We start from the raw sequence: 12,662 nt of genomic DNA, 5'->3' as shown, positions 1-12,662 counted from the left end.
TGGGGAATCCGCTGGGACCCCTTGCTGTTACTTACCTGTGTTTACTTGTCACTTACCCCAAGCCCCGGTGGTGGTGAGCCATTATAGAGAATAAGGTTTACAGTTATATATTTCTGAATATATACTGTTATACATATATATCTGTATATATGTTTATGTTTATATCTATGTTTTAAACATTTATGTAAATAATAATACATTTATATATAGTTATGTTCCAGATTGTCCTGGCCTGGCTTCTTTGGGACAGAGGGAAACTGAGTCATCTGCAGTTTTACTCACAGCACCCCTGCCAGCTAACAATCCCCTTCAATTGGAGAAGGGAGTACACACCCATGTATACCCGGGCTACAAAAATATGTGCTAAGAATCCTGTTCCACCTGGGCCCAGAGCAGGTGCACAGACATGGTCACATCTTTCTTTGGCTGTGTGCAGCATGCACAGAGAGCACTTGGAGCTCACCAGCAAATCAGCGCAGGTCCTGTTGGGAGCTCTGTATATTCTGTGAGTTCTATGAGTGAAGTGGCTGGTCTGCCCAGAGTCTCTGCTTTCCAGCAGCTCTGGAGCCAGCTGCTGTTTGCTCTTCGTTTCCTTCCTCCCCAGATTCAGCAGCAGAAGAAAGGAGAGGACAAAGGGCAGTGGCAGTGATGCTCATCCCCTGCTTTCATGGAGCTCGGGCTGAGAGCTACTGATGCTCATCTCCTCCTTTCCCGTTCTGCTGAATTTAGGGTGTGGCAGGATGGGGCAGTTTGGGTGGTAGTAGGAGAAGGAGGGAGTGGAAGAGCAAACAGAAGAAGGGGACTCCAGGAAGCCCCTGCCATTGGAAGCTTACAGCACATACAGAGCTCCACTGATGGGCTGGTGAGCTCTGAGAGCTTGCTGGAATCCAGGATCACAGTGAGGGGCCATGGCAACACACTATTTGGCTGTGTAGCACAGGTGCAATGGGCTCTTTTCACTGAGCATGTGTCACACAGTCAATACATCTGTTGGAGTGATCTTGGATGTGCCCACAGATGTGCCCTTACTGTTTCTAATATGAAGCTTTCTTTTCCAACCAGGAGGGCAGTCAGCCAGAGCTGAGTGTGAAATGCTTCCAGTGGCTGGAGAAACTTCAAGGAAGATAATGGTTTAAATCTTCCTCCTTGCCACTGCTAACATTAAACCACAAAACATGGATCTAGATGACTGAGTCCCTTCTGAACAACCAGGAGCTGTGGCACACTTATATACTCCTTTACATAAATAGGTTTGGATGGCAACAAATAGGTACACTGCAAAAGCATGCACAACAAGCAGAGCTGGTTGGGGATTGGTGGATGTGTGTTCTCAAAGCACTTTTTTTCCATCAAAATCAGTTTCAATGGAAGGATTTAGCCCGCATGATTACAGGATGGGAGTCTCCAAATGCCATTACAGCTACTTGAAAAAGCTGGGCACGTCTCTGGTCTTGGCCAAGAGAGGTGCTGTTCTCCCACAGCAAGAGGTATGGGTGTCCTGAGGGACAGTTTTTGTGCGTAATACCACCTACAGAGTTTGGTACCTTTGGGCAGTTTCTGATTTGGCCACCATGGCAAGATAAATTCATCCTAAATGTATATCTGTTGGTAATAAATCAGAGAAGGTGAAGAACAGCCCTGGGTGCTGATTCAGAGGGAGCGTGGAAAAAGAGCAGCTACCCTGGCAGCTACACAACCATGCTGGAAGCATCAGTAGTTAGAAGTCATTGCTGTCCCCAGGTGTCATAGCTGCCCTGGGTGGCCATCCACCTTGTTATGCCACCGGGCTCAAATTTTCTCCAGTTACTAAGGCTTGAAAAAAGGACAGATCTTGTTTGCCAGCAACAGTTAGTTTTGATTGAGAACTGAACAACTAACTTCTGGGGTGGGGGGGGCGGGGACCTGAAAATACCATCTGAAGAGTTCAAATGCTCTTTCTTGACATAACACTGTCCTGTTGGTGTCAACGGTAAAACTGCAGTTGATTGGAAGGATGAATGCTTTTGGTAATGCATTCTCCAGCCCTTTATGAAATAGCAGGGTGTTTATCTGTGGAGTCAGCTATTAAGAGGAGATGGTCATACACACACAGACATGGAAAGGGAAATACAATTAGATTCCAGAATCTAGATCAGCATTGTCTTGGGATCATTTCAGTTGTGAAATTTGTGTGTAGACAGCAAATTTTCCTTAATGGTCAAGAAAGTATGGATCCACTGTTTTGGGCAAGACACATTTTTAAGGTAAATAAAAGAAATACAAATATGAAAGAAAATATTAAAAAAATGAGGGGTGACTTACTTCTTATAATGATGCACCATAATGTTATGAGAAGCCTAAAAAGGTACATAGATATGACTATGAATGTAGAGGAAGAGATAATTATTAATGAAAATTATGTACAGAGACAGGCAGAAGGACAGATTATGTAGATGGAAGGATGGATGTATGCAAATATTTATTAGTTATATCCTATTTGGTCACTTTTAAGTATAGTTTAGCTCCATGTTCACAGACAAGGCTTATTTTAAAGTCATTTACCTACCTAAGTTCTTCCTCAAAGCATCTTTCACATCCTTGTTCCTGAGGCTGTAGATAAAGGGATTCAACATGGGGATGACAAGGGTATAAAACACAGACACCACCTTGCTCAGATGTGGGGAGGTCAGAGAACCCGGCTGGGCATACATAAAGGAAACCGTCCCAAAAAATAAAGCGACAGCCACCATGTGGGAGGAGCAGGTGGATAAGGTCCTGGATCTGCCCTTCGCTGAGAGAATCCTGAGAATGGCATAGACGATGTAGGCGTAGGAGATGAGAATGGTTACTGAGGTGCTCACTATGATGAGGCCAGATAAAACAAACAGCACCAGTTTGTTGATGTACATATCAGAGCAAGACAGGTTTAGCAAGGGGGGAACATCACAGAAGAAATGGTTGATCTCTTTAGGCCCACAGAAGCTCAGTGCAAAGGTGAAGCTGGTTTGCAAAATACAGTTTGTGCCACCACAGATATAGGAGCCCAGAATGAGCTGAACACAGACCCTTTTGGACATGGTGATAGGGTAGAGAAGTGGGTTGCAGATGGCTATGTATCGATCATATGCCATTGCTGCCAGTATGAAAGCTTCTGTGCTGACGAAGAGAGAGAAAAAGAACAACTGTGCAGCACATCCATAGTAGGAAATGGTTTTGCTGTCTTGTAGAAAGGTGGCCATGGCTTTGGGGGCAATGGTTGAGGAGTAGCAGAGGTCTAAGAGTGACAGGTTCATGAGGAAGAAATACATGGGGGTGTGAAGACGAGGGTCAATTCGAATGATGAGGACCATGGTAGTGTTCCCTAGCACAGTTGCTGTGTAAATCACAAGGAACACCAAAAAGGGCAGCACTTGAGTCCCAGGACCACTTCTGAATCCCATCAGGATGAATTCTGTCACCGCTGTGTGGTTCTCCCCTCCTGCAGATGCCATAGCTCATCTCTCCTTGGGGGAAAAATAGGGTAAGGATGAAGGGGAAAGCGAAGTCACTAGACAGATTGCAGAATGCTTAAAGTCCCTTTGGGGTGATTCTCATTGAGGCAAACCACAAGAAATGAAGGGGCATTCTGATACAGCCCTTTGAAACTTACTTAAACCTAGTCTTAATAAATTTACAGTAATGCTCCTGAAATTCTAAGTTTTCTACAATGACGCTATTTTTCCACATGACTTCTCCTTATAATAACTATTCACCAACATGACTTTGGAATAATACTAGTGCATCATTGTAGGGTCTCTTGTCACTTACACATCTTCTTTTGGATTGAAGAACCTTTTATTCATAACAGCGTTATTTTTGGTGGAATGTGGCTCTCAGTCTACACGTGCATATATTTTAAACTGAGAGGGATGTGGTGTGGGTATATTCATGCTTCAAACCCAATAACTTTTCATTGAACTAGAGCATATTTCTGTGTCTTGATGCAAGGATGATCAAACACTCAACAAATAGTCAAAAGGATAAGCCCAGAGGTTCACCAGATGGCATCTTAACTACTGTGGCACACAACCTGTTGCCAACAGTGGCATTCTATAATTACATCCATGCAATCTCAGCTCAGTAGGAATGCAATCAGTGGAGGTTGGAACCAAGATGATTTCGAAAATCTCCCTGCATGCCTACCAGTATCTTGAGGTACTTAAATGCTATGAAAAATGTGCCCCAGACTCCTTTGGTGCCTCTGAAAACACCAACCTCATGTAAGCAGAAAGGAAAACACTAGGTTCTCAATTAAAACTGACCCATTAAGTTCACCTTCCCATCTTTTTTTTCCTTACATTGACAGAGACATGCACAATATGCATTATCTTTGTTTTTGGAAATGTGAGCATTTTTTAACAGAATATTGAGTTTATGATGAAATATTTTCATATACATTGCTGGCGTTCCAAAACTAAGGCAATAGATGCATACATAAATACATTTATAAAACCCAAACACAAAAGAAAACATTTAAAATTTAAAACATGGTACTTAGGAAAAACAATGATTATTTTTCAATATTGTAGAGTTTGGCTGAGGAATTTTAACTTTTCAATGAAAAGTAAGAATTTTCATTTAAAAAGAATAGGACCAGTTGTACTGCCAAAATGTAAAAACACAAAACATAACTTGGTTGAGTCAGGATACACCTACTCACCACAAGCCTTGTTCTATGGAAAGGAGAAGTTGAATGAAAGTCTTCTATATTTTGTCACCTTTTTCTCATCCACAGCACTACCAATAACACTCTGAAAAGCTTTTTCAATGGTTTCACTTTCCTATCTGACAGATACCTGAAAGCAAGATGTACCCCATTTTCATTTAGCTCATTCTGATACAAAGCCTTCTGGAACCACCTCATTAGCTCTTGTACGGAAAGGTTTGCACTTTGCACTGCCACCTAATCCAAGGATTTGGGTTATAAATTTGCCTTTGAACTGGATCTTTACTGCTCTAGAATTCCCTTCTACCAAGCTCAAGGGCTGGGACGGTTATAGCAGTTGTATTGAAGGGAATCTGGGCAAAAGGCAGATGTTGTGGCAGAGAAGGAGACTGATGCTTCCCTTCCTTTCAAAGGGCCTTGAGGTCTCTGGAGGAAAGGTGCTATGAGATCACTCAGGACTTCAGTGAGGCTCTCCCTGATGATGGAGATGTTTTTTCAGTCCCAGCTCTGTGGACCTGTCAAGGAGAGACCTGGGGAGACACTAGATGGAAGCCCCTGTATGAATGCAATTATAATGTTCTCCCATTCACATCAACAGCAGTCAAACAAGACTGGCATTAAGGTCCACCTGGGGATCTTATTCCCTCTCTTCTGCTCTTTCTCTGTCTGCCTATCTGCCTGCCTCTCAGGCCCTGCCTGACCCTGAGGCTGTGAGCTCTTTGGGACATAGACTGGAGAAGGATGTGGGGAGCACAGCATATGTTCCAGGGGAGAACAGCATTATACTCCATCCAAACAGCCAATTCAGCCATGGACTTAATCATGCTGAAGTGGGTAGCAATAAATTGCAAAGTGGGTAGCTGGTGGCTACCATAGATTTCATAGATGTTTAGGGTCGGAAAGAACCTTAGTAGATCATTGAGTCTGACCCCCTTCCCTGGGCAGGAAAGAGCACTGGGGTCAGATGACCCCAGCTAGGTGCTTGTCCAGTCTCTTAAAGACCTCCAAGGTAGGGAAGAGCACCCTTGGAAGGCCAGATTCTGGTAACCCTTACCATAAAGAAAATTTTCCTATGTCTAATCTAAATTTGCTCTCCGTTAGTTTGTGGCCATTGTTTCCAGGAACTCCAAGGGGTGCTCTGGTAAACAGAATATCTCCTATTCCTTCCTGTCCTTCCCCCCGCCACCAAAGAATTTGTAGACGGCCACTAGATCCCCTCTCAGCCTTCTCTTGTGGAGGCTGAAGAGATCCAGGTCCCTCAATCTCTCCTCATGTGGCCTACCTGCAGGCCCCTAATCTCTCCTCATATAGCCTACCTGCAGGCCCCTAACCTGTTTGTGATGTACCTGCTAGTGCATGATAGAGTGCAGTTAACTTTACTAATCACTTCATCACACATCTTGGAGTCAGCTATGACCCCAAGATCCCCATCTGCTTATGAAGTCACCTTTCAGTCTGTATGTGTGTTGGTGAAATTTTCTCCCTAGGTGCAATACTTTGTACTTATCTTTGTTAAACTGCATCCTATTGTGTTCTGCCCACTTTTCCAGTCTGTCCAAATTCACCTGGATCCATTCCTTGCTCACTAGTGTGTTTACTTTGCCCCATAATTTGGTGTCATCCATGAATTTGGACAGAGTGCTCTCCACACCCTCATCCAGGTCACTAAAGAAGACATTGAACTGCAGTGATCCAAGAACTGAACCTTGTGGGACCCCACAGCCCACATCTTTCCAAGTTGATACTGACTGGGCCACCACCACTCTTCTTAAGTCAATTTACTATCCACTTGACTGTGTAATCATCTACATTACAGATGTTTAGTTTATTTATGAGAATGGGATGAGACACCATATTGAAGGCCTTTTTAAAATCTAAGTAAATGACATCAACCTTGACTCCTGTGTATAAGCATTTTGTGACCAGGTCATAAAAGGAAACAAGATTAGTTAGTCATGCAGGATCTACTTGCTATGAACGCATGCTGGTTGCCCTTCAGCATTATTTTTCCTGCTGGACTCCGACAAATGTAATCTTTAATAATTGTTTCAAAGGTTTTGCCAAGGATATATGTGAGACTAAATGGCCTATAGTTACCTGGATCCTCCTTTCTCCCCTTCCTGAAAATAGGGACCACATTGGCCCTTTTCTAGTCCTTTAGGACCTGTCTTGAGTGCCACGAGTGCTCAAACAGTTATGCCAGTGGTTCTGCTATGACATTGGCCAATGCCCTCAGCACCCTTGGATGAAGATCATTTGGGCTAGCTGACTTAAACATATCCAGCCCCTCCAAGTATCCTTTCACTAGGTTGGCACTAATTGTTGGTGGGTTGGGTCCCTCCTGTGCCTTCCTATGGTCCAATTGGGGGATTTGTCTTGATCTGTGTTCAGGAATACAGAAGCAAAAAACTCAGTGAAGAGCTCAGCTTTGTCCCTCTTATCTGTCACCAGTTGACCCAGTCTGTCCTGTAGGGGTCCTATGTTCGCAAGAGCCTTCTTTTTTCTCCCTATATACCTGATGAACAACTTTTTGTTATCTTTAATTTTTGTTGCCAGCCTGAATTCCTTTGCTGCTTTGGCCTTTATAACTTTCTCCCTACAAGTGTGAGCCAAGTAGGTATACTTCTCCTTCGTGACTACCCACTCCTTCCACAGTTTGTCTCTTTTTTCACCCCTAGACTTTCTTGGAGTTACCTGTTCAGCCAAGATGGTTTCTTGGCCCTTTTGCCCCCTTCTATGTGCAATGGGATTGTCCCCATCTGTGCCCAAATGATTGTTCCCTTGAGGAATGGCCACCCTTCCTGGACTCCCATTTCACCAATGCTCTTGTCCATCAGTGCCTTGCTAAGTAATCTCCTGAGCTCATTAGTGTTAGCCTGTCTAAAGCCTAGCATTTCTGCCCTACTGCTTATCTTTCCCACCTTTCACCAGATACTGAATTCTAACAACTGGTGGTCACTATCCCCTGGGTTACCCTGTATCTGCAGATCTCCCACCAGGTCATCCCCTGTAGCAAGCACCAATTCCAGTAAGGCATTTCACCCTACTGGGACTGTATACCTCCTGTGTTAGTTGAAGGTCCTGTATGCAGGTTAAGAACATACGTGAAGGGTCAGATCTAGCTGGCTATTCCTCCCAGCAGATGTCAGGGTAGTTTAGGTCAACCCATGACAACCATGTCCCTTGACCATACAGCCTCTGAGAGCTGCCTGGAGAATTCCAGGTCTAGCTTATCCTCCTGGTGTGGCGGTCTGTCACAGACCCTCACTACCAAGTCCCTTTCCCCCTGATCCCCTTGTATTCTGACCCACAGTATCTCAGTTTGCCCCTCTTCTGATGCCATCTTAGATTCATAGATTCATAGAAGTAGGGTTGGAAGGGACCTAAGTAGTTCATCAAGTCTGACCCCCTGCCCTGGGCAGGAGAGAATACTGGGACCATATGACCCCAGCTAGGTAATTGTCAAGCCTCCTCTTAAAGACCCCCATGGTAGGTGCCAGCACCACTTCCCTTGGAGGTTGGTTCCAGATCCTAGCTTCCCTGACTGTGAAATAGTCTCTTCTAATGTCCAGCCTGAACCTACTGTCACACAACTTATGGCCATTATTCTTTGTTACTCTGGGAGGTACTCGGGTGAACAGGGTTTTTTCCATTCCCTGCTGGTCCCCCTGGTAAGTTTGTAGACAGCCACCAGGTCCCTCTTCAGCCTTCTCTTGTGGAGGCTGAACAGATTCAGGTCCTGTAGCCCCTCCTTGTAGGGCCTGCCCTGCTGTCCCTGGATCATGTGAGTAGCCGTCCTCTGGACCCTCTCGATGCTGGCTGCATCTCTCCTAAAGTGCAGTGCCCAGAACTGGATGCAGTACTCCATCTGTGACCTGACCAGTGTCACATAGAAGGGGAGGATCACCTCCTTGGCCCTGCTTGTGATGCATCTGTGGATGCATGACAAGGTGTGATTGGCCTTACTGACTGCGTCCTCACATTGGCAGCCCATGTTCATTTTGGAATCGATAATGACTCCAAGATCTCTTTCTGCCACTGTGCTTTTGAGAAGGGAGTTCCCCAGCCTGTAGGTATGCTGCTGGTTCTTACTGCCCAAGTGCAGCACCCTGCACTTGTCAGTATTGAATCCCATCTTATTCTCATTCGCCCACACCTGTAACCTGCCCAGGTCCAGCTGTATCCTGTCCCTCCCTTCTAGACTGCCCACCTCACCCCAGATCTTGGTGTCATCAGTGAATTTGAACAGGGTGCTTTTCACCCCCTCATTCAAATTGCTAATAAAGAGGTTAAACAGTGCAGGCCCGAGGCCCGAGCCCTGTGTAACCCCACTGCCCACATCCCTACAAGTTGAATATGACCCATCCACCACCACTCTCTGGGTGTGGTCCCTCAGCCAATTTGCAACCCTTCTGACTGTGTAGGCATCAATGCCACAGTTGCCTAGCTTTTTAATGAGAATGGGGTGGGAGACAGTGTTAAAGGCCTTTCTGAAGTCCAGAAAGACTACATCCACCGCAACACCTATGTCCAATGATTTTGTGACTGGATCGTAGAAGGGAATCAGGTTGGTCTGACAGGACAACATCTGCACTCATCAGTAAGGTCCAGAGTCATACTGCCTTGTGTTTGCTTTTCTCCTGGGCCTTTAACTGCTACAGATGTAAGTTTGACTTTAGAGTATAGAGGGCTTAGAACCCAAGTGACCCATTTCCTGGAGAAGTGACGTAATCACAAGGGTATATCCCTCTTGCTGGATGGCTGACTTCAGCATTTGAAGAAATGAACATAAAAATATCTTAATCAGAAGAGACCCCATTTGTCCCAGCAGGTAATGTGTCTTTTTCATTCCTAAGGGAGATGAATAAACTTGTCTATGTCCAGAGCTGCATAAACTTGTTAATAAATCCTTTGGTCTGACTAGTCCACAATACTTGTAAATCTGTAAATATTTAGGAAATGAAGGGAGGGTGGAGAAAATAAGCATAGCATCTCTTGGGGCTGTGATTTTGGGGGGGAAAGAATACCTCTTCCCAAAAAAAGTGTGTGTGGGGGGGGCGGGGGGGAGGGAAATACATTGGTAACATGTCTCAAAGCAAGCGATTCTTTCATGAATGAATATTGATAATGAATCATTGTCATTACTGAACATGTACCTGGTTCTAATGGATATTATAGTTCACATGATATTAATCTTAGACATGGTAGAGTGCATGCTGGATCCTCTTTATTATAGCAGTAGAGAGAGAGGAAGAGAGAGAGAGAGATGTGGGCAGTGCAATATTGCTCATTAATACTCAGGGATGAAAGGAGGAAGTGTCACTTTCCATAACAGGTAAAATTTTCATTCAGTACATAACGTGTAGGTATTTTTATTTTTTTCCAAAAACATTGGCAATCTTTTCTTAAGCAATGATCAATGTCACCCAATCTGTGTGATCATAAACAAAAATATGTTTAAAGGGCAAAGGGAGATGAAACAAACCAAGATCTCTCATATTACTACTTTGGTAAACCAAAAATCAAATGAATTGGGAGTTTTGTTCTTCACCTAAAAATTATTTAAAAAAAAATCAAAATATTTTCAGCCAGTGTTTTGTTGTGGGGATATTGTCTCCAGCAGTTCATGTTAACCGTCTCAGAGTCCTTTCCAACAAGGACCTTCCATTCTTTTTCTCAACCCTTTGCTGAATCTCATTTGAGATGAGGAGAGAAGTGCTAAAGGTCAGTATTCCTGGGGCAGACACCCTATTAATGTACAGAATGACTTCAGATTAGTGTCAGTGTCATTTTCCATTTCATTATATATGCTCCCGGATGGGATTTTGAAGGGGTTTGTGCAAACTAGTTTGTTTAAGATTCCATTCACGGTCATATCTTGTCCATTTAAAACAACAAACTATAAGGCCCTTGAATAACTCGCCTAGGTTAACTTTGTCATGCCTCAGTTCCCCATTGCTTAAACAGATAAATATATTTCTCCCTTCCTCATATTTCAAATTATTGTTTTTTTTAGCTCAGAGTGTTTTGGGGGCACATTTGTTTCCTTTCTTTATGGGCCTGTGATCAGCAATAGTGAATAACACCCTTCTTAAGACAAAGGAGTTGTATTTAGTAGTTAGAAGAAATATTGGGGGGGGGGGGGGGGGAATTGAATTTAACAAAATCACCCTGCGCAGATTTAATATATGTCACTACAAAACAAGGGTATGGATACACTGCATTCTGCAAAACGATGTTGGGACATCTGTTAAATGAACTAGTTCAGGTATCTTTACACCCAGCTGCAGTGGGAAGTGAATATATCACTTAACTTTGATGGATGCCTGTTCAGCCACATGGTAAAGCTCCCAGTAACAACTTGGTTTCAGCTTATTTCCAGGAATCTATCTTCTATGGCTTATAAGGTAAAACTAGGATTTCTGGAAACTCTTTCCCTCTGTATGTCTTCCAAGGCCATTTATTGTATTGATGAATGGTTGCTTTTCTATAGAACTGAGATATGAATTCCTTCTCTTGACTCAGACTATTTTAATATTTTCCTTTGTCACTCAGCATCTAGGGAGGTCATCCAGGAGACTGGGTTTATAATAGCTGATCCATTGTTTGAATAGGTGGATGCCATTATTCCACAGATAATGGTCTTGTCACTGCTGGTAGCCTAATGGTGAGGATATTGAAACAGTCTGACTTCTACCTATGGACAAATTTACATAATATCTATATCACAGTTTAGGATAAAGATTAATAATTAAGCTTGTGCAATGTAAATGGTTCATTTTACTTTAAAAATATGGATATGTATTTCAAATCTGAATTTTTCTAGCTTCGGGTTGTGGGGAGACCAGAGCTGAATGCAGACAGAACAAGGAGCAATGATCTCGAGTTTCAGCTAGGGAAGTTTAGGTGGCATATTAGGAAACACTCTCACTAGGAAGGTAGTAAAACACTGGAACAGGTTAATCAGAGAGGTTGTGGAGTCTCCCTGCTTGGAGGGTTTTAAAACCTGGCTGGACAAAGCCTTGGCTGGGATGATCTAGTTGGGGATGGTCCTGCTTTGAGCCCGGGGTTGGACTGGATGTGATCTCTTGAGGTCCCTTCCAACCCTCATTTTCTATGATTGCAACACGTTTGATATATAGGTTGGTAATAACACATTTCTACTTTGGTTTGATTTTCTGTTGCTTAAACATTCAAGGTCTACATTAGCTCTCTTAGTCACTACCTTGCATAGGGGTGTCCAATTTGTTCAGCTGTTATTCACTGTGATGCCAAGTCCTTTTCAGAGTAACTGTTTTCCAGCATAGTCTTCTGATCTGAATGCTTGCTTTACATTGACTTTTAACTTATTTATATTAAAATACATACTGTCTACATCAATTCAGTTTACCAAGGGAACTAGATCATACCATAGAACTGAACTTTCATAGCCATTATTGAATGTGTCACTGTTTTAAGCTGCATATTTTAATTCCAATAATACATTTTCTTTTAGATATTTAATAAAGAAATTAAGTCATATTTCATCAGACCCTAGTGGGATTCCACTAGAAATACCACATTTGGAATGGTGTCTCAAGATAATGTCATCATTTTTTAATCAATCTAAAATGTGTTGCAATGTTTTTGAAGAGGGCTCTGTCTTTTAATGAGAATTCATGTGGTACTATTCCGAATGGCATACAGAATGCCATTGTGTTGACACAGTTGGCTGTATCCAATGAGTTTGAAAAATCTTCACAGAACAGCTCAAAGTCTGAAGTGCATCAGTCAAAGTTTAGATATCTCCTCAAAAGACATGCCTTTGTTCAACCTCCTGCTGTGGGTTTAATGGAATGATCACTAATTTAAATTATTTGGACTATTCCATGTAGGAGCTTAGGGTATAGAATCACATCGGACTCTTTCTTTAAAAAATCTATGAATCTATAAAGCACAAAAGTTCATTACAATTTTGTTTTATTCTCCTTTAGGAAAC

The 12,662-nt window shown here is 43.0% G+C and overlaps 1 protein-coding gene across 1 annotated transcript; it reads right to left on the bottom strand.

Moving 5' to 3' along the window:
- Nucleotides 1-696: 696 nt before the first annotated feature.
- LOC102572813 (olfactory receptor 9S13-like) lies at nt 697-3,446 on the bottom strand. Its single transcript, XM_006274603.4, has 2 exons — nt 2,546-3,446; nt 697-716 (listed from the first exon to the last, which is right to left on the bottom strand). Exons 1-2 carry the CDS (start codon nt 3,417-3,419, stop codon nt 697-699), a joined length of 894 nt encoding a protein of 297 aa, XP_006274665.4. The 5' UTR covers nt 3,420-3,446.
- Between the last annotated feature and the right edge of the window lie 9,216 nt (nt 3,447-12,662).

This window comes from Alligator mississippiensis, chromosome 7 (genome assembly GCF_030867095.1).
Source record: "Alligator mississippiensis isolate rAllMis1 chromosome 7, rAllMis1, whole genome shotgun sequence".
Lineage (NCBI taxonomy): Eukaryota > Metazoa > Chordata > Crocodylia > Alligatoridae > Alligator > Alligator mississippiensis.
Note: the sequence above shows the minus strand (reverse complement) of the source record. Positions and strands in the feature narration are given on the sequence as shown.

Bases quoted from the DNA above. Each gene is read 5' to 3' on its own strand.
- LOC102572813 (XM_006274603.4), bottom strand. From the start codon at position 3,419: ATGGGATTCAGAAGTGGTCCTGGGACTCAAGTGCTGCCCTTTTTGGTG. The intron at 717-2,545 runs GTAGGTAAATGA...TAAATTCAGCAG, and splicing joins TGCTTTGAGGAAGAACTTAG to AACGGGAAAGGAGGAGATGA.